Source organism: Pristiophorus japonicus, chromosome 18 (genome assembly GCF_044704955.1).
Source record: "Pristiophorus japonicus isolate sPriJap1 chromosome 18, sPriJap1.hap1, whole genome shotgun sequence".
NCBI lineage: Eukaryota > Metazoa > Chordata > Chondrichthyes > Pristiophoridae > Pristiophorus > Pristiophorus japonicus.
Window position 1 is genome coordinate 53,063,152 of NC_091994.1, and position 26,735 is coordinate 53,089,886.

Consider the following 26,735-nt stretch of genomic DNA (forward strand, 5'->3'; position numbering starts at 1 on the left):
ATAAACAAAAAGGTGTTTACATGGAGCTCTCGCCTTTGTCTTCCTTCCCGTGCACCAAAACTGTCATATATCAACACTATTATGCAGACCGTAGCATACAGACACAGTCTCATCTTATAAATAGTCCAATTATTTAGCTGATAAAAAGAGTTCTGTTTTCACGTTTCCCTTCAGGTTTCCGTCAGTGTATTTGGCTGTCTGACAGGTAAGAGTTCAAACTGATCCTCCTTCAACTGCCTTGTTCAGCTATAGGGAGGAGGAGATCTGGAACAGAAACAGGAATTAGACTAACCAGCAAAATTTGTTTAAATGGTGATGAGCTTGCAGTGGTGCAGGTGAACCCAGACACTTTTCCCCTCAACCTTGGCTGCAGTGGGGGTAGTGAGTGACACCTAAAAAGGCCCCTCCCATTGTGGCTCTAATCCCTTCCGAATCCATACTTCCCTGGTGCCACGAGGGACAATTCGGGTAAAACTGGGAGGTCGAGGTGAGCATCTTGAACCTGGTTGTGAACTAGTCGCAGAGCCTGAGTCAGAGAAAGAACATAGGTGGTCATCAGTCTAGCTGAGATCTCATATCTAGGAACAATTTCCCTCATTAACACCTTAACAACAGTCTGAGTCTTATCGTCCAGGTTAGGGTAGGCTTCAATCCATCTGCTAAACACATCTACTATTACTAACACATATCTGTAACACTGAACTTTTTGCAACTCAATGTAGTTCAACTGAAATGTCTCAAAGGGACCTTCGGGTAGGGGCGTTTTACCCCAATCACAGGGGACTCCCTTCCCTGGATTATGTTGCTGGCCAACCAGGCAACGACTACTGATGTTCTGGGTGAGCGCCTGGAGTTTAGGGTGCCACCAAGTAGCCAAAAGTGTGTCACTCGTGGTCCTTGCTCCACAATGAGTAGCAAAATGCAGACATTCTATAACCCATGAGGCCAACTCGTCAGACATGCAAGTCTGTTCCGCGGGAGTGGTCCAGAGTTTAGAAACATTGTCATAAGTACATGCATAATATTTCCACAACAGTTTATCTTTTTCAGGAGCGTCCCCCTGTGCTTTTATAACATCTTGGATGGTTGGCATTGGTTTTTCCGAGGCTAACTTATCCTTCGCAGGATTTTTAGTCTGACTCATAATTTTGGGCACTACCATCTGTTGGTCACGAGAGGCCTGTTTGGCCTCTTGGTACAATGGCAATGCGTTTGGGGAACATGAGGGCTTGCAACAAATCAGATACTAACTGTTTGAGATATCTCATTCCCCTGTGAGGTTAGGAATCCCCTATTTTTCCATAATTGTCCGAAATCATGCGCCACCCCAAAGGCATACCTAGAGTCGGTATAGATATTGACTTTGAGATCTTTGGCCAAGATACAGGCTTGGGTGAGGGCGAATTGTTGAGCTTGTTGAGCAGAATAGGCGGTTTCAAAGCAGCAGATTCCAAGACCTGATTCTCCTGGTTTACTATGGCGTATCCTGAGATTCGTGTATCTTCTGGATTAATAGAAGTACTTCCGTGAACAAACATAAACAATCATGACTGGGTTCTTCCTCATCTTGGGGTGGCTCAGTAAGAAAACAGGCCGGATTAATTTTAGGATTGCCTGTGATTTCAGTGGGTTCTGTCGGATTGCCCTGCACTGAGATCTCAATCGGATCAATGGGAGTATAACCCACTTGGGAGGGGTTCTCTGCCCACACATAGTCAGGTATGCCGGAGCCAGTATGATGCTGTAGAGTCGTTAAGACCTTCTCGGGGTCCCCATGAAATTTGCACATCCCGGCTGGTAGGGTCAGCCTCATCTATGGCCTTGCGTACCATAACTCCCAAATCTTTAGCATGGTGAGGGGCTAATACTTCACAAGCAATATGCGGTGCCATTGTTAGGGGCTGTTTCCACAGATTCTTATCCACTTCCACAAAATCTGCCTCTCTTTCCAGTCCAGTCACTCTAGCCCTTAATAGAATTCCCTTCACTTCCCCTTCGTGATCCTGATAAAAGTTCTGCAGGTCCTGATTCTTTCCACTGGGATCGTATGCTAGGGTCACGTGACAGGGTGCCTGCGGCAGGTCCAGAGACCACCACTGAGGGGTTCTAGTGGTATAATACTGCCGCTTAAGGGTTTCCTGTTTTACAATAATCCCATTATCTCCACACTCCAAATGCAACTGGAATTTGCAAAGGAGGTCTCTAGCCATCAAGTTACAGTCCAGATTGGTTGTGATAACAACTCGATGTTCCACCGATTCTTCCTGGTAACCCATTTTAACCGGTTCTGACACTGGGAATGTCGAGATTTGTCCCAGGAATCCTGAAAGTTCCTGTGTTTCAGTAGAAGCAGGGAGTTTAAGCTTTGATTGTACAGAAGACATGAAGGCTCCCGTATCTATCAAAAAGGGTTGCCACTCATTCAGAATGGGTTCGTCATCCGGGGAGGATCCCTGCACAATCAAGCTGCGTAGTCAATCGGGGGACAATTGACCAAAGGGGTTGTTCTGGGAGAAGTTAGTGTAAGATCCTCCTCTCCCCCCTTGCCCCCCTGTTCTTCCTCCTCTTCCTTTTCCATGCTGACGGTAGGGGCAATTTTTATTCCAATGTCCTTCCTGCCCACAATTAAAACAGTCAATTCCTCTTACCCAGTCCCGGCCTCTTCCCATACCATGCCGGGGACAATAGGGAGGTTTATTAGCAGGGCTCGGGCCGTTTGGTTGTTTAGTATAACCGTATCCTTGCTTATCCATCCAATCCTGTATGCAACACTGCGGTTCTATTGATCCTTCCTCCCGAGATGGCTCTTCCTTTCTAGTCACGTATTCAGTCTTGACCCGGGTTGGGGGCGCACCTCCCCCCTCCCCTTTCTTTTTCTGCCAATAATATCTAACTGCCCTTTACATCTGTCCGGATAGCGTGAGCAATCAAATAGTTGTTTGAAGATCACAGACATCTATAGAGAGGTGGTCTGCAGCTTGTTGTGCATCAGGGTTTGGCATTGGTCTGACAGGGAATTGGTGTCGGGACTTTGGGATCTTGGAAATCATTTCCAGGCCGGAGGATGTTTCAGAGCTGTCTGACTGCTTGACAGTTCTGCGTCTCGATCGGCGGGGGTGTTTGCTATGTCTTTCACAACTTGGACTGGTAGGTTGACTAGAAGATTTACGGGACTGTTTGTGATGTTGAGATATAGTTCTGCCCTTTCGAGTGTGAGATCTGGTCCTTTCGGCTGTATTGCTTGTAAACTGGGGATCCGAATCGCTATCAGAGGATGAGGAGTCAGTTTGGGTTTGTTGCTTTGGTGATATGTGGTTGTTCCTAACTCTTTTTTACTGGAGTGTTAGGTGGAGGGTGTTGGGAAGAGGACTGGAGCAAGAGGCCAGGGGGTGCGGGAGGCGCCGTTGGGCGCTGAGTCAGTGGCCACTCATCAATTTCATCATCAGCCTCGGTTAACACAAAGCCAGCCATTTTAACTTGTAGTTGATCAATACCTTTCTCAGAGGTCCCAGAGGATCTCTTAGCAAGTTTCTCGTGCGCACATTCATTCTTTTTTTTTTAAAGACGTCTACAGTTTTAACATGTGTTCCCTCTGTCAATGCAAGTCCTAATTTAATAGCATTGTTTGCCAACTCGATAGAAGTGATGCATCTTTTAATTTCTGACAATAATGTCGCCAGGTTGCAATTAAATTTTTTTATCCCCTTTTCCTCGTCCCCTTCTCCAAATTAATCCCTGTGCTTTTTTTTTACCTCTACGCTTCTAGTGTCACTTAGAGGCCACTGGTCATCCCCTAATAATTTGTTCAGGGCTCCTGATAATTTTCTAAAGTCTTCAGCTCTTTCAGGGAATTCCTCACATAACTTTTGTAGCGGACTATCCGCATCCGTGGTTTTATCTAACTGATTTCCCATTTTCACACTGCCCCTCGTATTACTGTGTCGCTACGCGTTCGTGTCGTCGTGCAATTTAAACAAACTTACAAATAGACACAGACTTTACAGAACTAACACGGACTTTAACTAACTCCAAATCTAACACTTACCCGCATCACCGCACGGTCCGCGTCGCCGCACGATCTTAATACTAAACTACCACGTCGCCTCGCAGTTCACGTCGCCCCGCAATCCGCGTTGCCTCGCAGCTCACGTCGCCTCGCAATCCGCGTTGCCTCGCAGTTCACGTCGCCGCGCAATCCGCGTCGACCCGTGGCTCGCGTCGCCGCGCGAGTTAAGATACTTTAACTTTACTTTAAACACTTACCCGCATCGCCGCACGGTCCGCATAGCCGCGCGATCTACAAAATAGACAAAGACTTCTAACACGTACCCGCATCACCGGACGGTCCGCATAGCCGCACGATCTACAAAATTACCCGCATCACCGCACGGTCCGCATAGCCGCACGATCTACAAAATTACCCGCATCACCGCACGGTCCGCATAGCCGCACGATCTACAAAATTACCCGCATCACCGCACGGTCCGCATAGCCGCACGATCTACAAAATTACCCGCATCACCGCACGGTCCGCATAGCCGTGCGATCTTAATACTAAACTTAAAACTCTAAACACTTTAAGACTTACAGACTTACTGCCATTAGCACTGACTTTCGCGATTCGCGTTGCTGCGCCTCTGCGTCACTGCGCGTTTACGTCACTGCGCGTCTACGTCACTGCGCGTTGACGTCACTGCGCGTTCGCTTCACTGCGCGTTTACGTCGCTGCGCGTTCGCTTCGGCCCTTCTCTCGGCCGCGCGTTCGCGTCGGCCCTACCTTCCGAGTTGCTGCGGGGTTTTTTTTTTAAATTCAATCAGAGCCTAGACGGGCCAAGTGATATACAAGGTCGACGTCGTACCTGAGTTGAACACCTATCCTCTATTTAAATCCCCATTTTATTCCCTGTGAGCCTAATTTTCTAATTTTGATTTCTTATGAGCCTCAATTAATTTATTTTAGTCTCCAAATTTCCCTATCCTTTGACGTTACTGCGCAGTTTAAATTCAATCAGTCAATGAAAGCCCTAATTTAATGGAGTTTTTCTGCCAATTGGACAGGAGTGATTTTATATTTTTCATAATTTAAAATCTCAGAACATTTTTTTTCTTTCAGCACCTATTTAGTACGTTACTTTTTTTTTAACTAGAGAGAAGTCTGGCACGTAGGCTGTGGACTGCTTTTCGTTATCTCAATTGTTCCAGCCTCAAGGTCGTGTTATTTAATATAATTTTTTTTTTTATTAAATCCTTTTGAATCCATCTCAGTTGTTTTGCTGTGCCTTCTCTGAATGTTTGTTTTCAACAAGTTTTTCTTTTTTTTTTAAACCACCGGGACCATGTAATTTTTTCTTTTTTAACAAATCTATCCTTTGGGCATTTCCTGGCTCCGCAACTTATCATCCGAATATACGTAATTCAATAAGGTTCACACTCTTAAACTTCCCACATACAGGACAACACTACGAAGGGTTAAAACAAACTTTCATTCTGTTTGAGATAAAACAAACCACAACTCCCCGGCTTTTTTTTACAGTAAAAGTCACAGAAGCATTTCTCATTTAAACAGACATTCATAAGAGTCTCTTTTCTTTCCTATTAATTTTTTTTGGATCCATGATTGATCATCTATCCCTATCTAGCTCTAACTATCTTTCCAAGTCGCCGCTTGGTTTGCATCATCGCACAATTTCCCTATCTCTATCCCTATTCTAAGTTTGAAAGGTATTCACCAGATTGTCCTGGATCTCGTTCAGACACTACCTGAGAACCAGCGAGTGGCTAAACTTTCCTCAGACTTTTGAAACCGGGGGAAACTGGAGCAGTATTGAAATCATACTCACTCCAGTGGCCATTTTCCCCTCGTCTCATCCAAGGCTAGTCTGGCTCTTAATTCGCAAGTTTTCGGCAGTCGTCCGTTGAGATCCCACTTCTGACACCAAATGTTAATTCCTGGATTCTTTTACCTCAATCTGGTTCAGTAAAATTACTGAGTCGAATACCTCTTGTGCTTTGAACAAAGCAGTCTTTATTACCGGCCAGTAAGACCTATCAGACAGAAGATATACTCTCTGGATAGAGCGTACACACTCCCTACGGATAGGTGAAGTTACATCGTAAAGCGTTAACAGTTATACAGTTTTGAAATCAGATAACAAAATACAAATGGATTGACAGTCTAACTCAGCCACTCATTAGTCAATCTATATGAGATGTTCTTCTTGAAAGCTCAAGTATTGCCTCCAAATGTTTCAATCTAATGGTGTGACTATTTACTGAGACCTTGCAATTCTGCAGATGTATTTCATGTTACAATTATATATTATTGGCAGGATTAGTGACTTGAAACCTTGAGACAGACTGTTAGCTAAGCTGATGTTGCACTATTTGCAATCTGACATTCTCCCAGCTATTCTTCCATGGCTTATACATTTTCATATATCCCGTTTACTTTACTGTTCTTAATTCCATATATTCCGTTCAGATATCCACATTACCACGTGGCAGAGGAAAATCAGTCCATGGTGGACCAAAGCAATTTTGAGCCTCAGAGAGAGGAGGCAGATGCTGAAGTACATGGGGGGCACACATTTTCGACGAAATGTCCACTTATAATGCTAAATATAAAATTGAAAGGCTTACCCGTAGCCATGGAACTGGACACTGGTGCTAGCCAATCCATCATGAGTAAAAAGATGTTTGAGAGACTGTGGTGCAACAAGGCACTCAGACCAGCCCTGAGCCTCATCCACATGAAACTGAGAATGTACACCAAAGAACTCATCACTGTCCTGGGCAGCACCATGGTCAAGGTCACCTACGAGGGCACGGTGCACGAACTGTCACTCTGAATTGTCCCGGGCGATGGCCCCACACTGCTTGGAAGGAGCAAGCTGGGCAAAATCCGCTGGAACTGGGATGACATCCGAGCGCTATCACATGTTGATGAGGCCTCATGTACCCAGGTTCTTAACAAATTTCTTTCCCTTTTTGAGCCAGGCATTGGAAACTTTTCTGGGGCGAAGGTGTGGATCCACTTAGTCACAGAGGCACGACCCATTCACAAGGTGCGAGCGGTACCTCACATGGTGAGGGAGAGAGTGGAAATCGAGCTGGACAGGCTGCAACGTGAGGGCATCATCTCCCCAGTGGAATTCAGTGAGTGGGCCTGCCCGATTGTTCCAGTGCTCAAAAGTGATGGCACAGTCAGGATTTGCGGCGATTATAAAGTAACTATTAACCGTTTCTCGCTACAGGACCAATATCCGCTACCTAAGGCAGATAACCTATTTGCAACGCTGGCAGGAGACAAGACGTTCACCAAGCTCGACCTGACTTCGGCCTACATGGCGCAGGAGCTGGAGGAGTCTTCGAACGGCCTTACCTGCATCAACACGCACAAGGCACTGTTCATCTATAACAGATGCCCGTTTGGAATTCGGTCAGCTGCAGCGATCTTCCAGAGAAACATGGAGAGCCTACTCAAGTCGGTACCATGCACGGTGGTTTTTCAGGACGACATATTGGTCACGGGTCGGGACACCGTCGAGCACCTACAAAACCTGGAGGAGGTCCTCCAGCGACTGGATCGCATAGGGCTGCGGCTGAAGAGGTCGAAATGCATTCATGGCAACAGAAATGGAGTTTTTGGGGAGAAAGATCGCGGCAGACGGCATTCGGCCCATAGACGCCAAGACAGAGGCTATCAGGAACGCGCCCAGGCCACAGAACGTCACGGAGCTGCGGTCGTTCCTGGGACTCCTCAACTATTTTGGTAACTTCCTACCGGGGTTAAGCACCCTCCTAGAGTCCCTACATATGTTATTGCGTAAAGGTGAGAACCGGGTATGGGGAAAAAAACAAGTAATTGCTTTTGAGAAAGCCAGAAACATTTTATGCTCCAACAAGCTGCTTGTATTGTATAACCCATGTAAAAGACTTGTGCTAGCATGTGATGCGTCATCGTACGGAGTCGGGTGTGTATTACAGCAAGCTAACGTTGCGGGGAAGTTGCAACCTGTCAGCTATGCCTCCAGGAGCTTGTCTAAGGCCGAGAGGGCCTACAGCATGATTGAGAAAGAGGCATTAGCGTGTGTGTTCGGGGAAAAGAAAATGCATCAGTACCTGTTTGGCCTCAAATTTGAGCTGGAAACCGATCACAAGCCCCTCATATCCCTGTCCGCTGAAAACAAGGGGATAAATACTAATGCCTCAGCCCGCATACAAAGGTGGGCACTCGCGCTATCAGCGTATAACCATACCATCCGCCACAGGCCAGGCACTGAGAACTGTGCGGATGCTCTCAGTCGGTTAATATTGCCCACCATGGGGGTGGAAATGGCGCAGCCTGCAAACTTGTCGATAGTCATGGAAGAGTTTGAAAATGTTAAATCACCTGGAACGGCCCAGCAGATTAGGACTTGGACCAGCCAAGATCCTCTGCTGTCCCTCGTAAAAATACTGTGTACTGCATAGGAGCTGGGCCAGCATCCCCGTTGAAATGCAAGAGCCAATCAAGCCGTTCCAATGGCAAAAGGACGAGCTGTCCATTCAGGCAGACTGCCTGTTGTGGGGTAACCGTGTAGTGCTACCAAAAAAGGGCAGGGAGACATTCATCTCGGATCTTCACAGCACACACCCGGGTATAGTAATGATGAAAGCGATAGCCAGATCCCACGTGTGGTGGCCCGATATCGACTCTGACTTAGAGTCCTGTGTACGGCAATGCAGCGTGTATGCTCAGTTGAGCAATACGCCCAGAGAGGCACCACTAAGTTTGTGGTCCTGGCTCTCCAGACCATGGTCGATGATCCATGTCGACTATGCGGGTCCGTTTTTCGGTAAAGTGTTCCTGGTGGTGGATGCTTTTTCAAAATGTATTGAATGTGAAATAATGTCGGGAAGCACCGCCACCACCATCATTGAAAGCCTGAGGGCCATGTTTGTCACCCACGGCCTGCCTGACATACTGGTCAGTGACAACGGGCCATGTTTCACCAGTGCCGAATTTAAAGAATTTATGACCCACAACGGGATCAAACATGTCACCTCGGCCCCGTTTAAACCAGCCTCCAATGGGCAGGCAGAGCGGGCAGTACAAACAATCAAACAGAGCCTCAAACGAGTCACAGAAGGCTCACTCCAAACCCGCCTGTCCTGAGTACTGCTCAGCTACCATACGAGACCCCACTCGCTCACAGGGGTGCCCCCGGCTGAGCTACTCATGAAAAGGACACTTAAAACCAGACTCTCGCTGGTTCACCCCAACCTGCATGATCAGGTAGAGAGCAGGCGGCAGCAACAAAATGTAAACTATGGTCGCACTACTGTGTCACGGGAAATTGATCTGAATGACCCTGTGTATGTGCTAAACTATGGACATGGTCCCAAGTGGATCGCGGGCACGGTGATAGCTAAAGAAGGGAGTAGGGTGTTTGTAGTCAAACTCGACAATGGACAAATTTGCAGAAAGCACCTGGACCAAACGAGGCTGCGGTTCACAGACTGCCCTGAACAACCCACAGCAGACACCACCATTTGCGAGCCCACAACACACGACCAAAGGATCAACGACACCACCCCAGACCAGGAAATCGAACCCATTGCGCCCAACAGCCCAGCAAGGCCAGGCTCACCCAGCAGCCCTGCAATGCCAACAACACGCCAGCCCAGCGAGGGCACAGCCAACACACCAGAACAGACATTTGTACCGAGGCGGTCCACCAGGGAAAGAAAGGCTCCCGACCGCCTCACTTTGTAAATAGTTTTCACTTTGAATTTGGGGGGGGAGTGATGTTGTGTATCTGTAAAGCATGCACTCCCATGTTCCGCCACCAGGGAACGCATCCCCTGAAGTCGCAAGGGATTCCAGCATCCCTTGGGAGCACTCTATATAAGCCGGCCCCTAAGGCCTGTTCCTCACTCTGGAGTGTCTTATTAAAGACTGAGGTCACTGTTACTGTAACCTCCCTGTGTGCAGCCTCACCTGTGTTCGGAACACAATAATGATGATATTGGTTAATTTTTTTAATTCAGTCACGGGATGTGGGCGTTGCAGGCAAGGCCGGCATTTATTGCTCATCCCAGTTACCCTGAGATTGCAATGTTGATGGTGAGCCTTTGTCTTGAACCTCGGGTCATGAAGGTACTCCCTCAATACTCTTAATCCTTTGCTGCGGTTTGATGCAACGAAGTGGCTTGCTCGGCCCCCTCACAGGACAGTTACGATTCAACCCCGCTGCTGTGGGACTGGAGTCACATGTAGGCCCAGACCGGGTAAGGGCGGCAGGCTTCCCTCCTGATAGGCCATTAGTGAACCAGTTGGGTTTCTGCGACAATCTGACAGTTTCGTGGTCACTTTTACCGAGACCAGCTTTTTATTTCCGGATGTTTGTCAAACTTTGGTCATCTTTACTTGGGTGAAAACGTAACCTGGGGCCCTCAAAGGGTGAATGAAACATTAGCGAGGAAGGAAATGAAAGAGAGAACGGCCCGCTTACTCTGCCGGGCAGAGCGCTGCCCATGTTCCTCGCAGAGCAGCGAGACGCTCGCCCCAACATGCTCGCGAGGTGGTGAAGAGGTTTGTCAAAGGAAGGCCGTGTAGACGTCAACACCTTCTCCCCTCTCAGAACCTGTCCGTGGGTTTTAAATATGGCAACATGATCTTCTTCAGAATAAACACAGCCCCAAATACGGGCATGGGCCAAGAGCAGCTGATGACTCCAGCTCATTCCAAAGGCCGTCGGCAAATCCAAGGGTTCGAGGCCATCGGGGAGAAAGGGGAACCGTTCCAAACATGTCATTCCTTTCCTTTAAGGAATTTAAAGCCGGACGACTTGAGCCTGCGGTTGCTCAGTCCCTCTCAGCCTCCCGCTTCACCCAGGCTCTGCCTCCGCTGACACCTTTCCCGGCCAAGCCTTCTCCCTTTACAAACGTTCTTCTCGCCCTGAGCGTGTCGCAGCTCCTCCGGCAGCCATGGAAGCCATCAAGAAGAAGATGCAGATGCTGAAGCTGGACAAGGAGAATGCCATTGACCGGGCCGAGCAGGCCGAGGCGGACAAGAAAGCGGCAGAAGAGAAGTTCAAGCAGGTTGGTTCAAGTAGAGGATTGGAGTGGCCAGTGCGGCTGAAGGATAGTCAGGGCACAGGGAGAGGTGTGGAAAGAATGAATGAGTACCGACCGGGCTGATCTGAGTACAAGGTTCCAGACTCGGTCGCTGGGGTGTGTGCGGAAGCCGTATGATGCCCAGGGCAGGCCGTATCACCAATACTGTACAGTATACGGCTTCTGGTCACTGGGGCATCAATTCTGGAAATGGTGCAGAGAAGGGACCGCAAGGTCTTTAGCTTCAGAGGGACTGGGTTACGAGCAAAGGTTAGAAAGACTTTGAGTCTGCAAGCTTGCAAAGAGGTGAAAGAGAGAGGGCTTTGCTCAAGTGCACCAGATACTAAATAAAGGGGAAAGGTTAATGGTCAACACGGTTTTTAATGACACACAACCACAAGGCAGGGTCAGCACCGTGCGCAGAATCATCGGCGGCTTGTCTTGAGTTTGGGCGATAGTCTAAAAGGAATTTCTCATAAAGGTAAAGACACGGACATTTGAAAAAGAAAAGAAGAAAACAAATGAGAGGAGATTAAAAAGGAAGGTAACACACCCAGTGACGGCTCTCACCGTGAGCCGGTAACACCGGACATGTGACACTGGGGCCAGTGGGAGTGAGAGTGAGAGCCCCGCACCACATCACAGGGTGGGAACACAGATAGACAGAACGATGGAGGAGCAGGAAATTAGTGAGAGGGAGAGAGGGAGAGAGAGAGAGAGAGAGAGGGAGAGAAAGGGAGGGAGGGAAAGGGAGAGAGAGGGAGGGAGGGAAGGAGGGAGAGAGAGAGAGAGGGAGGGAAGGAGGAAGAGAGAGAGAGAGGGAGGGAGAGGGAGGGAGACAGAGAGAGAGAGAGAGAGAAAGAGAAAGAGCGAGAGAGAGAAGAGAGGAAGAAAGGGAAAGAGAGGGCGAGGGAAACAGAGAGAGAGAGAGTGATGGAGGGAGACAGAGAGAGAGGGAAGGAGACAGAGAGAGAGAGAGAGAGAGGGAGGGAATGAGAGAGAGAGAGAGAGGGAGGGAGAGAAGGAGGGAGAGAGGGGGGGAGGGAGAGGGAGACAGAGAGAGAGAGAGAGAGAGGGAGAGAAAGAGAGAGAGAGCGAGAGAGAGAAGAGAGGGAGGGAGAGAGAGAGGGAGAGAGGGAGAGGGAGGGTGACAGAAAGAGAGAGAGAGGGAGAGAGAGAGAGAGAGAGAGAGGGAGAGAGTGAGGGAGGGAGACAGAGAGAGAAAGAGAGAGAGAGAGAGAGGGAAAGACAGAGGGGGGTGGGGGGGAGGAAGAGAGAGGGGGAGGAGAGAGAGAGTGAGAGACAGACAGACAGAGAGAGAGAGAGGGGGGAGGGAAAGAATGAGAGGGAGGGAGAAAGAGAGAAGGAGGGAGAGAGAGACAGAGAGAGGGACAGAAAGAGAGAGAGAGGGAGGGAGGGAGGGAGAGAGGGAGGGAGAGAGGCAGACAGAGAGAGAAGGAGGGAGAAAGAGAGAGGGAGCGAGGGAGAGAGAGAGAGGGAGGGAGCGAGAAAGAGGGAGGGAGAAAGAGGGAGGGACACAGAGAGATAGGGAGAGAGAGAGAGAGAGAGAGAGGGAGGGAGAGTGAGAGAGAGAGAGGGGGAGGGAGACAGAGAGAGAAAGCAAGAGAGGGAAAGACAGAGGGGGATGGGGGGAGGGAGAGAGAGAGAGAGAGAGGGGGAGGGGGAGGGAGAGAGAGAGAGAGAGAGAGAGAGAGAGAGGAGGGAAAGAGAGAGAGGGAGGGAGAGAGAGAGAGGGAGGGAGAGAGAGAGACAGAGAGAGGGACAGAAAGAGAGAGGGAGGGAGGGAGGGAGAGAGAGAGGGAGGGAGAGAGAGACTGAGAGAGAGAGAGGGAGGGAGAAAGAGAGGGAGGGAGAGAGAGAGAGACAGAGAGAGAGGGAGAGGGAGGGAGGGAGAGGGTGAGTGAGGGAGAGAGAGGGAGGGAGGGAGAGAGGGACAGAGAGAGAGGGAGGGAGGGAGAAAGTGCACAATGAAGAGGTACGAGATTGAATCCTTCCTCTGCTTCTTCCACATTATAAACAAAGGAAGATTCGATAACAATCAGATGGTGGGAAGGTTGCAGGAGCTGTGGATGGACTGAGGGAGATTGATGGAGGGCTGGGACGCTGGTTGCTGAAGGGGAGTGAGCAGACTGATGAGGTTGGGGATCGGCGAGCTGGGGGTGGGACACGGTGGTGGGGCGAGCACAGCAGCTGCAGGCACTCACTCCCCATGGCTGGGTTTGGGTGTACAGTTTTACATCCCAAACACTCGCTTAGTACACTCGCTGTAAATCAGTGAGGGCACGGAGTATGCACAATTTCACTCACTCACTGACCCCGAGTGTGACCCTGAGTGTGAGCTCACCGACCCCGGGTGTTACCCCGAGTGTGAGCTCACTGACCCCGAATGTGACCCCGAGTGTGAGCTCACTGACCCCGAGTGTGACCCCGAGTGTGAGCTCACTGATCCGAGTGTGACCCCGAGTGTGAGCTCACTGACCCCGAGTGTGACCCCGAGTGTGAGCTCACTGACCCCGAGTGTGACCCCGAGTGTGAGCTCACTGACCCCGAGTGTGAGTCCGAGTGTGACCCCGAGTGTGAGCTCACTGACCCCGAGTGTGAGCCCGAGTGTGACCCCAAGTGTGAGCTCACTGACCCCGAGTGTGAGCCGGAGTGTGACCCCAAGTGTGAGCCCGAGTGTGAGCCCGAGTGTGAGCTCACTGACCCCGAGTGTGAGCCCGAGTGTGACCCCAAGTGTGAGCTCACTGACCCCGAGTGTGAGCCGGAGTGTGACCCCAAGTGTGAGCTCACTGACCCCGAGTGTGAGCCGGAGTGTGACCCCAAGTGTGAGCCCGAGTGTGAGCCCGAGTGTGTGCTCACTGACCCTGAGTGTGACCTCGAGTGTGAGCTCACTGACCCTGAGTGTGAGCTCACTGACCTCGAGTGTGAGTCCGAGTGTGAGCCCGAGTATGACCCCAAGTATGACCCTGAGTGTGAGCTCACTGACCGTAGGTGTGACCCCGAGTGTGAGCTCACTGACCAATGCACCTTCTCCAGGGCAGTTAGGGATGGGCAATAAATGCCGGCCTTGCCAGCGACGCTCATATCCTATGAATTAAAAACCTCAGTCAAAAAGGAGAGATATCGGCCATAACACGCTCCTCTCCCAGTGTACGTGCGTGCACTGTGTAAAGTCTGCTCACCCTCCCCCTGATAGCAGATAAATGGACAGCTGGTGCCACTATATATCGACAGCCCTGTGTCCCTATATATCTTATACATGGGACTCCTTCACAACCTCACCCGCACCATTGTTAATACTACAACACTGCAATAAATAACCTCCAAAAAACACAGCATCTTGCCTTATGACCCCTTTTAATTATTAAACAGCGAAAAAGAATTAGGATTAGGTTAAAAATCATTTTATTTTGTTTACTTTTTTTCTATTTCTCTCAAAAGTAATGAGTTAATTTTGGTAATTGAAATTATTTGGTGATAGTTTAAACGGTTGAGTTAGATTGGCGGCTAATTGTACATCTTTCAGGGAGAGGATAATTGGCCGGGTGTACAATGGGCCCCTCAAATATCGCCGATTTAAACTATCCGCCTAAGTCAAAGTTACACCCAGAGTCTCCGTTAAATCAGAGGACAAAGGTGTCTCAATCAGTAATCACTGGGCTGTGGTCATTAGCACAGGGCTCTGGCCAGAAGAAGGTATTCAGCAGAGTTGATTAACATCAGTACAGATTCAGTCAGTAACACAGGGTGCTGGGGGAGAGGGGTCACTGAGTGAAAGTGTGCGGGAGCTGGATTAACATCAGTACAGATTCAGTCAGTAACACAGGGTGCTGGGGGAGAGGGGTTACTGAGTGACAGTGTGCGGGAGCTGGATTAACATCAATAGAGATACAGTCAGTAACACAGGGTGCTGGGGGAGAGGTTACTGAGTGACAGTGTGAGGGAGCTGGATTAACATCAGTACAGATTTAGTCAGTAACACAGGGTGCTGGGGGAGAGGTTACTGAGTGACAGTGTGCGGGAGCTGGATTAACAAAAGTAGAGATACAGTCAGTAACACAGGGCGCTGGGGGAGAGGGGTTACTGAGTGACAGTGTGAGGGAGCTGGATTAACATCAGTACAGATTCAGTCAGTTACACAGGGCGCTGGGGGAGAGGGGTTACTGAGTGACAGTGTGAGGGAACTGGATTAACATCAGTACAGATTTAGTCAGTAACACAGGGCGCTGGGGGAGAGGGGTTACTGAGTGACAGTGTGAGGGAGCTGGATTAACATCAGTACAGATTTAGTCAGTAACACAGGGCGCTGGGGGAGAGGGGTTACTGAGTGACAGTGTGCGGGAGCTGGATTAACATCAGTACAGATTCAGTCAGTAACACAGGGCGCTGGGGGAGAGGGGTTACTGAGTGACAGTGTGCGGGAGCTGGATTAACAAAAGTAGAGATACAGTCAGTAACACAGGGCGCTGGGGGAGAGGGGTTACTGAGTGACAGTGTGAGGGAGCTGGATTAACATCAGTACAGATTTAGTCAGTAACACAGGGCGCTGGGGGAGAGGGGTTACTGAGTGACAGTGTGAGGGAGCTGGATTAACATCAGTACAGATTTAGTCAGTAACACAGGGCGCTGGGGGAGAGGGGTTACTGAGTGACAGTGTGCGGGAGCTGGATTAACATCAGTACAGATTCAGTCAGTAACACAGGGCGCTGGGGGAGAGGGGTTACTGAGTGACAGTGTGCGGGAGCTGGATTAACAAAAGTAGAGATACAGTCAGTAACACAGGGCGCTGGGGGAGAGGGGTTACTGAGTGACAGTGTGAGGGAGCTGGATTAACATCAGTACAGATTTAGTCAGTAACACAGGGCGCTGGGGGAGAGGGGTTACTGAGTGACAGTGTGAGGGAGCTGGATTAACATCAGTACAGATTTAGTCAGTAACACAGGGCGCTGGGGGAGAGGGGTTACTGAGTGACAGTGTGCGGGAGCTGGATTAACATCAGTACAGATTCAGTCAGTAACACAGGGCGCTGGGGGAGAGGGGTTACTGAGTGACAGTGTGCGGGAGCTGGATTAACAAAAGTAGAGATACAGTCAGTAACACAGGGCGCTGGGGGAGAGGGGTTACTGAGTGACAGTGTGAGGGAGCTGGATTAACAAAAGTAGAGATACAGTCAGTAACACAGGGCGCTGGGGGAGAGGGGTTACTGAATGACAGTGTGCGGGAGCTGGATTAACGCAGTGAGGGTAATTTTGACTGTGACGATAGTGTAAAACACACATTATCGTTTTGCCGCTCACCATGCATCTCTCACGATTTTTATTCGCATTGACTTCAATCTGATTGAATCCTTCTTCTGAGGGGCAGCTAGATGTGATGGGGGGGTGGGGGTGGGGGTCTGCTGGCAGCGACCTCACTCTCCACTCCCATTGGACACATGTCCTCCACTGGATGAGTATTCAGAGACCAGAACTCTCATCTCCTGCTCTGTTGGGACTGTGTCTCGAATCCATACCCTTCTGACTCTGAGGCAGGAATGCTACCCAAGGCTGAGCCAAGATTGACATCAATGAACTTATTTAGCGTTTACTTAATGTTCCCTTGAGATAAGCCCTGCCATTTACCCGTATTATATCGCTGGTCTGCTGAGCCCTTATTCGGTGCAGGCTGCCTGGTGAAATTACAAGTAGTCACCTCCTGTGGGACTCTCTCCACATGCAATGAATGACAGGTGACCAGCAACATCTCAAGGAGCCTTTCGAGGAGCGAGGCACTCACTCCCGCAGGGAGAAATAGAAAGGAGGCCCACAATGCAGAATCATTCCGAGCATTCCACTGAGAATTCCTCAGTGCCGGGGTTTTTGCTGATCTGTGTCGAAATGCTTTGCAAAAACTCATCAATCACCGAGCAATCCTCATCTGTCCAAGAAGCACATAAAATCATAGAATCACAGAAATTTACAGCACGGAAGGAGGCCATTTCGGCCCATCGTGTCCGCGCTGGCCGACCAAGAGCTATCCGGCCTAATCCCACTTTCCAGCTCTTGGTCAGTAGCCCTGTAGGTTATGGCACTTTAAGTGCACATCCAAGCACTTTTTAAATGTGGTGAGGGTTTCTGCCTCTACCTTCCTTTCAGGCAGGGTGTTCCAGACCCCTACCACCCTCATATCTCCTCTAAACCTCCCCGCAATTACTTTAAATCTATGCCCCCTGGTTGTTGACCCCTCTGCCAAGGGAAACAGGTCCTTCCTATCCACTCTATCCAGGCCCATCATAATTTTATACACCTCAATAATATCCCCCTCAGCCTCCTCTGTTCCAAAGAAAACAGACCCAGCATCTCCAATCTTTCCTCACAGCCAAAATTCTCCAGCCCAGGCAACATCTTCATAAATATCCTCTGTACCCTCTCCAGTGCAATCATATCTTTCCTGTAATGTGGTGACCAGAACTGCACGCAGTACTCCAGCTGTGGCCTAACCAGTGTTTTATACAGTTCAAACATAACCTCTCTATTCTTGTACTCTATGCCTCGGCTAATAAAGACAAGTATTCCGTATGCCTTCTTAACCACCTTATCTACTTGTCCTGCTACCTTTAGGGATCTGTGGACCTGCACTCCAAGGTCCCTTGCACACTTGTGAATTTGGTGAAAGGGTCTCTCCTCAGCTGTCTGCGTGTACGCGTGTATCTGTACGTGTGTTTGGGTATTTGTCTGTGTGTCTGTGCATGCACCGGGTGTTTGCACAGATTGCATTTGAAGCTTTTTTACATTCCAGTCCAGGTCACGGGATGGTGACCTGAAGGGGGCTTCCTTCATACAACCATCGAATGATAGAACATTGAAGGAGGCCGTTCAGCCCATTGTGTCCACGCTGGCTCTTTGAAAGCTATCCAATTCATCGCAATCCCCCACTCAATGACCACAGCCTGCACATTTTTCTGGGAATTTTTTCTCTGGAAAAGAAAAGGCTGAGGGGTGACCTGATAGCGATCTTTAAAATTATGAAGAAGTTTGATGGCGTAGATGTAGAGAAGATGTTTCCACTTGTGGGGGCAGAGCAGAACTAGGGGCCATCAATATAAGATAGTCACTCATAAACGAATGAACGAACTCAGGAGAAACTGCTTTACCCAGAGTGTGGTGAGAACTTGGAACTCACTGCCACAGGGAGTGGTTGAGGGGAATAGTATCGATGCATTTAAGGGGAAGCTGGATAAACACATGAGGGAGAAAGCAAGAGAAGGATATGGCGATGGGGTGAGATGAAGAGGGGTGGGAGAGGGCTTGTGGTGAGCATAAACACCAGCACGGACCAGTTGGACCGAATAGCCTGTTTCTGTGCTGTACATTCTATGTAAAGCACAGGGAGAGTCTGACACTATTCCATTAGCTCTTTGTCCTGGCTGCAGTCCATCACTCCACCAGCTAATCTCAGACAGGCCTTGGCAGCTGCCGCCTTGCAACTGAAGGTGGCACTAAAGGCATCCAATGCTATTAGTCCATCCAAGAGGTTCCAAGTCATTAGCAATGCATTAGTCAGAGATCCCACTAATCCTCTCACTTAACAAGGGCATCATTGGAGAGCTGAGGAATTAGCTGGGATTTGGGATGTCGATAGTGCAAATAGCAGCAATGGGCCAAGTGTTCAGTATTAAAAGCAGCTCAACTATATATAGGATAATGGCTCCTTGGGTGTGATTGCAGCTTGACATTTAATTGAGGCTTTCAATTGTTTAGCTACAGGATTGGCATATTTCATCATTTATTTGACCAATTTTTTTCCACATAAAGTTTTGGAGGCAACAAAAAACAAAGAGTTTCCATGAAATGTTGGGTTTTAAAGTAGAGTGTATTCGGACAAGTCAGAGAAACAGTGTTGAGGCACTGGGCAGGACATGAGGGAGTATAACGGGGAATAACAGATTAAAATGGAATGGAAAATCTCACGGGTTCTACAACGAGCATTCGATGGGGAATGAAGAATCTAATGAACCAACTGTGATATTGTTGCTTTTCATAGAGGATTCGATAGTCAGGGAGAAGACAGGCATTTCTGCAACAGCAGACGGAGTCCCGTTCGGTGTGTTGCCTCCCTGGTGCCAGGGTAAAGGACAGCACTGAGAGAGTGCAGAGCATGTTGGAGCCAATGACATGAGGAGGAAAAGTGTTGAGGTCCTGCAGTCAGAGTTTGGGAGGAAATTAAAGAGCAGGACCTCAAAGGAAGTAATCTCTTGATGCCACAGGCAAGCGAGTATAGGAATAGTCATCACCATCAGAAGCAGTCCTTCAAAACGAGGATGACTTGCTTCCACGCAAAAAAAGGATGAGTTCACAAGTGTTTCATTGAAGGACCTAAAATTCCAGGTCCCGAACTACATCCTGAAGGGTGGAAGATGCCTGTGCGTGGTTTTATTTAACGTGGGGTGGCCGTTGCACACCAGCCACCACACGGGCTTGACAGAGCTAGGTCTTGGTCCAGTCGCAAGGGTTCTCCAAGACAACTAGTAATAGTGGGATAAAACGGGTTAAGGCGTGGCTGGAGAAATGGTGCACGATGTTGGTTTCAGTTTACTGGGCCACTGGAATCTGTAGAAGTGGGCGAGTTACACCTCAACAGAGACGGGGCCAATGTTCTTGCGGGGTGGGGTTTGCTAGTGCTGTGGGAGAGGGTTTCGAGTAATTTGGCAGGGGAACGGTCACCATCATGAAATACTAGGGAGGAGACAAAGATGGTGGAGGGGTTGGGGGGGTGGGGCGGGGGGGAGACAACTAGCATTAGAGTGAAGAATAGTTCAGAAATAAAACGCTTCAGACAGGGGGTAAATGCGAAGAAGTCTAAAATAGGTTTGGAGTGCGTGTATATAATGTAGATTGCAAGGGGACAGTGTGACACAGTGTGGATTATAAAGTCTCAGTGTGATACAATGTGGATTATAATGGGACAGTGTGATACAGTGTGGATTTTAATGGGATGGTGTGATAAAGTGTGCATTACAATGGGACATTGTGATACAGTGTGGATTATAAAGCCTCAGTGTGATACAGTGTGGATTATAATGAGACAGTGTAATACAGTGTGGATTTTAATGGGACGGTGTGATAAAGTGTGCATTACAATGGGACATTGTGATACAGTGTGGATTATAATGGGACAGTGTGATACAGTGTGGATTATAATGGGACATTGTGATACAGTGTGGATTATAAAGTCTCAGTGTGATACAGTGCGGATTATAATGGGACAGTGCAATACAGTGTGGATTTTAATGGGACGGTGTGATAAAGTGTGCATTACAATGGGACATTGTGATACAGTGCGGATTATAATGGGACAGTGTGATACAGTGTGGATTTTACTGGGACGGTGTGATAAAGTGTGCATTACAATGGGACATTGTGATACAGTGTGGATTATAATGGGACAGTGTGATACAGTGTGGATTATAATGGGACACTGTGATACAGTGTGGATTATAATGGGAAACTGTGATACAGTGTGGATTATAATGGGACAATGTGATACAGTGTGGATTATAATGGGGCATGGTGATACAGTGTGGATTAAATTGGGACATTGTGATACAGTGTGGATTATAATGGGACAGTGTGATACAGTGTGGATTATAAAGCGACAGTGTGATACAGTGTGGATTTTAATGGGACAATGTGATACATTGTAGATTATAATGGGACAGTGGGATACAGTGTGGATTATAATGGGACAGTGTGATATAGTGTAGATTATAAAGGGACAGTGTGATACAGTGTGGATTAGAATGGGACAGTGTGATACAGTGCGGATTATAAAGGGACAATGTAATAGAGTGTGGATTATAATGGGACACTGTGATACAGTGTCGACTGTAATGGAACAGTGTGATACAGTGTAGATTATAATGGTACAGTGTGATACAGTGTGGATTATAATGGGACAGTGTGATATAGTGTAGATTATAAGGGGACAGTGTGATATAGTGTGGATTATAATGGGACAGTGTGATACAGTGTGGATTATAAAGGGACAATGTAATACAGTGTGGATTATAATGGGACAGTGTGATATAGTTTAGATTATAAGGGGACAGTGTGAAACTGTGTGGATTATAATGGGACACATGATAATGAATAGATTTTAATGGGACAGTGTGACACAGTCTGGATTATAAACTGACAGTGTGATACAGTGTGCATTATAATGGGACACTGTGATTGCAGTGTGGATTTTAATTGGACATTGTGATACAGTGTGGATTATAATGGGACAGTGTGATACAGTGTGAATTACAATGCGACAGTGTGATACAGTGTGGATTATAATGGGACAATGTGATACTGTGAGGATTATAATGGGACACTGTGATACAGTGTGGATTATAATGGGACAGTATGATGCAGTGTGGATTATAATGGGACAGTGCGATACAGTGTGGATTATAATGGGACAGTGTGATGCAGTGTGGATTATAATGGGACAGTGTGGTACAGTGTGGATTAAAATGGGACAGTGTGATACAGTGTGGATTAAATTGGGACATTACGATACAGTGTGGATTCTAATGGGACAGGCTGATATAGTGTGAATTATAATGGGACAGTGTGATACAGTGTGAATTATAATGGGATTGTATGGTACAGTGTGGATTATAATGGGACAGTGTGATACAGTGTGGATTATAATTGGACAATGTGATACATTGTTGATTATGATGACACAGTGTGATACAGTGTAGATCATAATGGGACCATGTGATACAGTGTAGATTATAGGAGGACAGTGTGATACAGTGTGGATTATAATGCGACAGTTTGATACAGTGTGGATTTTAATGGGACAATGTGATAATGTGTAGATTATAATGGGACAGTGCGATACAGTGTGGATTATAATGGGACAGTGTGATACAGTGTGGATTATAATGGGACAGTGTGCTACAGTGTGGATTGTAATGGGACAGTGTGATACAGTGTAGATTATAATGGGACAGTGTGATACAGTGTGGATTATAATGGAGCAGTGTAATGCAGTTTGGATTATGATGGGACAGTTTGATACAGTGTAGATTATAATGTGACAGTGTGATACAGTGTGGATTATAATGGGACAGTGTGATACAGTGTGGATTATAATGGGAAAGTGTGATACTGTCTGGATTATAATGGGACAGTGTGATACATTGTGGATTATAATGGGACAGTGTGATACAGTGTGGAATATAATGGGTCACTGTGATACAGTGTGGATTATAATGGAACAGTGTGATACATGTAGATTTTAATGGGCCAGTGTGATACAGTGTGGATTATTAAGGGACAGTGCGATACAGTGTGGATTATAATGGGATGGTGTGATACAGTGTGGATTATATTGGGACACTGTGATACAGTGTGGATTATAATGGGACAGAGTGGTACAGTGTAGAATATAATGGGCAGTGTGATACAGTGCAGATTATAATGGGACAGTTTGATACAGTGTGGATTATAATGGGACAGTGTGATACAGTGTGGATTGTAATGGGGCAGCGTAATACAGTGCCGATTATAAGGTGAGAGTTTGATCCAGTGTAGATTATAATAACAGTGTGATACAGTATGGATTATAATGGGACAACGTGATACAGTCTGGATTATAATGTGACAATGTGATACAATGTGGATCATAATGGGTCAGTGTGATACAGTGTGGAATATAATGGGACAGTGTGATACAGTGCGGATTATAATGCGACCATGTGACACGGTGTGGATTATAATGGGACAGTGTGATACAGTGTGAATTATAATGGGACAGTGTGATACAGTGTGGATTATAATGCGACAGTGTGATACAGTGTGGACTTTAATGGGACAATGTGATACAGTGTAGATTATAATGGGACAGTGCGATACAGTGTGGATTATAATGGGACAGTGTGATACAATGTAGATTATAAGGGGACAGTATCATACAGTGTGGATTATAATGGGACAGTCTGATACATTGCAGATTATAAAGGTACAATGTGATACAGTTTATATTATAATGGGACAGTGTGATACATTGTGAATTATAATGGGACAGTGTGATACAGTGTGGTTTATAAGGGGACAGTGTGAAACAGTGTGGATTATAATGGGACATGTGATAATGTGTAGATTATAATGCGACGGTGTGATACAGTGTGGATTATAATCCGACAGTGTGATACAGTGTGGATTATAATGGGACAGTGTGTTACAGTGTGGATTATAATGGGACAGTGTGATACAGTGTAGATTCTAATGGGACAGAGTGATACAGTGTAGAATATAATGGGACAGTGTGATACAGTGCAGATTATAATGGAGCAGTGTGATACAGTGTGGATTATATGGGGACACTGAGATACAGTGTGGGTTATAATGGGACAGAGTGATACAGTGTAGAATATAATGGGAAAGTGTGATACAGTGCAGATTATAATGGGGCAGTGTGATAAAGTGTGGATTATAATGGGACAGTGTGATACAGTGTGGATTATAATGGGACAGTGTGATACAGTCTGGATTAAAATGTGACAGTGTGATACAGTGTGGATTATAATGGGACAGTGTGATAAAGTGTGGATTATAATGGGAAAGTGTGATACTGTGTGGATTATAATGGTACAGTGTGATGCATTGTGGATTATAATGGGACAGTGTGATACAGTGGGGAATATAATGGGTCACTGTGATACAGTGTGCATCATAATGGGACAGTGCGATACAGTGTGGTTTATAATTGGACAGTGTGATACAGTGTGGATTATAATTGGACAATGTGCTACAGTGTGGATTACAATGGGACAGTGTGATACAGTGTGGATTATAATGGGACAGTGTGATACAGTGTGGATTATAATGGAGCAGTGTAATGCAGTTTGGATTATGATGGGATAGTTTGATACAGTGTAGATTATAATGGGACAGTGTGATGCAGTGTGGATTATGATGGGACAGTTTGATACAGTGTGGATTATAATGGGACAGTGTGATACAGTGTAGATTATAATGGGACAGTGTGATACAGTGTGGATTATTAAGGGACAGTGCGGCATACAGTGTGGATTATAATGGAATGGTGTGATACAGTGTGGATTATATTTGGACACTGTGATACAGTGCGGATTATAATGGGGCAGAGTGATACTGTGTAGAATATAATGGGCAGTGTGATACAGTGCAGATTATAATGGGACAGTTTGATACAGTGTGGATTATAATGGGACAGTGTGATACAGTGTGGATTGTAATATGGCAACTTAATACAGTGCCGATTATAAGGTGACAGTTTGATCCAGTGTAGATTATAATAACAGTGTGAAACAGTGTGGATTATAATGGGACAGCGTGATACAGTCTGGATTATAATGGGACAGTGTGATACAGTGTGGATTATAATGCGACACGGTAATACAGTGTGGATTCCAATGGGACCGTGTGACACAGTGTGGTTTATAATGGGACAGTGTGATACAGTGTGGATTATAATGAGACAGTGTGATACAGTGTGGATTATAATGGGACAGTGTGATACAGTGTGGATTATAATGCGACACGGTAATACAGTGTGGATTCCAATGGGACCGTGTGACACAGTGTGGTTTATAACAGGACAGTGTGATACAGTGTGGATTATAATGGGACAGTTTGATACAGTGCAGATTATAATGGGACATTATGTTACAGTGTGGATTATAAAGGGACACTGTGATACAGTGTGGATTATAATGGGACCGTGTGACACAGTATGGATTAAATTGGGACAGTGTGATACAGTATGGATTATAATGAGACAGTGTGATACAGTGTGGATTAAAATGGGACAGTGTGATACAGTGGGGATTATAATGGGACAGTGTGATACAGTATGGATTAAATTGGGACCGTGTGATACAGTGTGGATTTTAATGGACAGTGTGGTTCAGTGTGGTTCAGTGTGGATTATAATGGGACAGCGTGATACAGTCTGGATTATAATGTGACAAAGTGATACAGTGTAGATCATAATGGGTCAGTGTGATACAGTGTGGATTGTAATGGGACAGTTTGATACAGTGTGGAATATAATGGGACAGTGTGATACAGTGTGGATTATAATGGGACCGTGTGACACGGTGTGGATTATAATGGGACAGTGTGATACAATGTGGCTTATAATGAGACAGTGTGATACAGTGTGGATTATAATGGGACAGTGTGATACAGTGTGGATTATAATGCGACACTGTGATACAGTGTGATTATAATGGGACCGTGTGACACAGTATGGATTAAATTGGGACAGTGTGATACAGTATGGATTATAATGGGACAGTGTGATACAGTGTGGATTATAATGGGACAGTGTGATACATTGTGGATTATAATGGGACAGTGTGATACAGTATGGATTAAATTGGGACCGTGTGATAAGTGTGGATTTTAATGGACAGTGTGGTTCAGTGTGGTTCAGTGTGGATTATAATGGGACAGTGTGATACATTGTAGATTATAAAGGGACAGTGTGATACAGTGTGGATTATAATGGGACAGTGTGATACAGTGTGGATCATAATGGGACAGCATGATAAACTGTGGATTGCAATGTGACAGTATTATATAGTGCATATTATAATGGGACAGTGTGATACAGTGCAGAATATAATGGGACACTGTGATGCAGTGTAGATTATAAAGGGCCAGTGTGATACAGTGTGGATTATAATGGGACAGTGTGATACAGTGTGGATTATTATGGGACAGTGCGATACAGTGTGGATTATAATGTGACTGTGTGATACAGTGTAGATTGTAATGGGACAGTGCGATACAATGTGGATTATAATGGGACAGTGTAATACAGTGTGGATTATAATGGGACAGTATGATACAGTGTAGATTATAAAGGGACAGTGTGATACAGTGTGGATTATAATGGGACAGTGTGATACAGTGTGGATTATTATGGGACAGTGCGATACAGTGTGGATTATAATGTGACTGTGTGATACAGTGTAGATTGTAATGGGACAGTGCGATACAGTGTGGATTATAATGGAACAGTGTGATGCAGTGTGGATTATGATGGGACAGTTTGATACACTGTAGATTATAATGCGACAGTGTGATACAGTTGGATTATAATGCGAAAGTGTGATAGTTTGGATTATGATGGGGCAGTTTGATACAGTTTAGATTATAATGGGACAGTGTGATACAGTGTGGATTATAATGGGGCAGCGTAATACAGTGCCAATTATAAGGTGACAGTGTGATACAGTGTAGATTATAATGGGACAGTGTGCTACAGTGTGGATTATAATGGGACAGTATGATAAAGTGTGGATTATAATGGGAAAGTGTGATACTGTGTGGATTATAATGGGACAGTGTGATACATTGTGGATTATAATGGGAAAGTGGGATACTGTGTGGATTATAATGGGACAGTGTGATACATTGTGGATTATAATGGGACAGTGTGATACAGTGGGGAATATAATGGGTCACTGTGATACAGTGTGGATTATAATGGGACAGTGTGATAAAGTGTGAATTTAATGGAACAGTGTGATACCGTGTAGATTATTTTGGGACACTGTGATACAGTGTAGATTATAATATGACAGT

The 26,735-nt window shown here is 46.6% G+C and overlaps 1 protein-coding gene across 3 annotated transcripts in view; it reads left to right on the forward strand.

Annotated features, from left to right (window-relative positions):
- The first annotated feature begins 10,761 nt into the window (after positions 1-10,761).
- Positions 10,762-26,735, forward strand: part of LOC139228730 (tropomyosin alpha-4 chain) — a 210,809-nt gene continuing 194,835 nt past the window's right edge. Inside the window, exon 1 of one of the 3 annotated variants that reach the window (XM_070860025.1) lies at positions 10,762-11,085. In XM_070860025.1, coding sequence (XP_070716126.1) covers positions 10,972-11,085 — 114 coding nt within the window. In that variant the 5' untranslated portion in view covers positions 10,762-10,971. The remainder of the gene's footprint in view (positions 11,086-26,735) is intronic. The other 2 variants (XM_070860028.1, XM_070860027.1) reach the window with 2 other exon arrangements.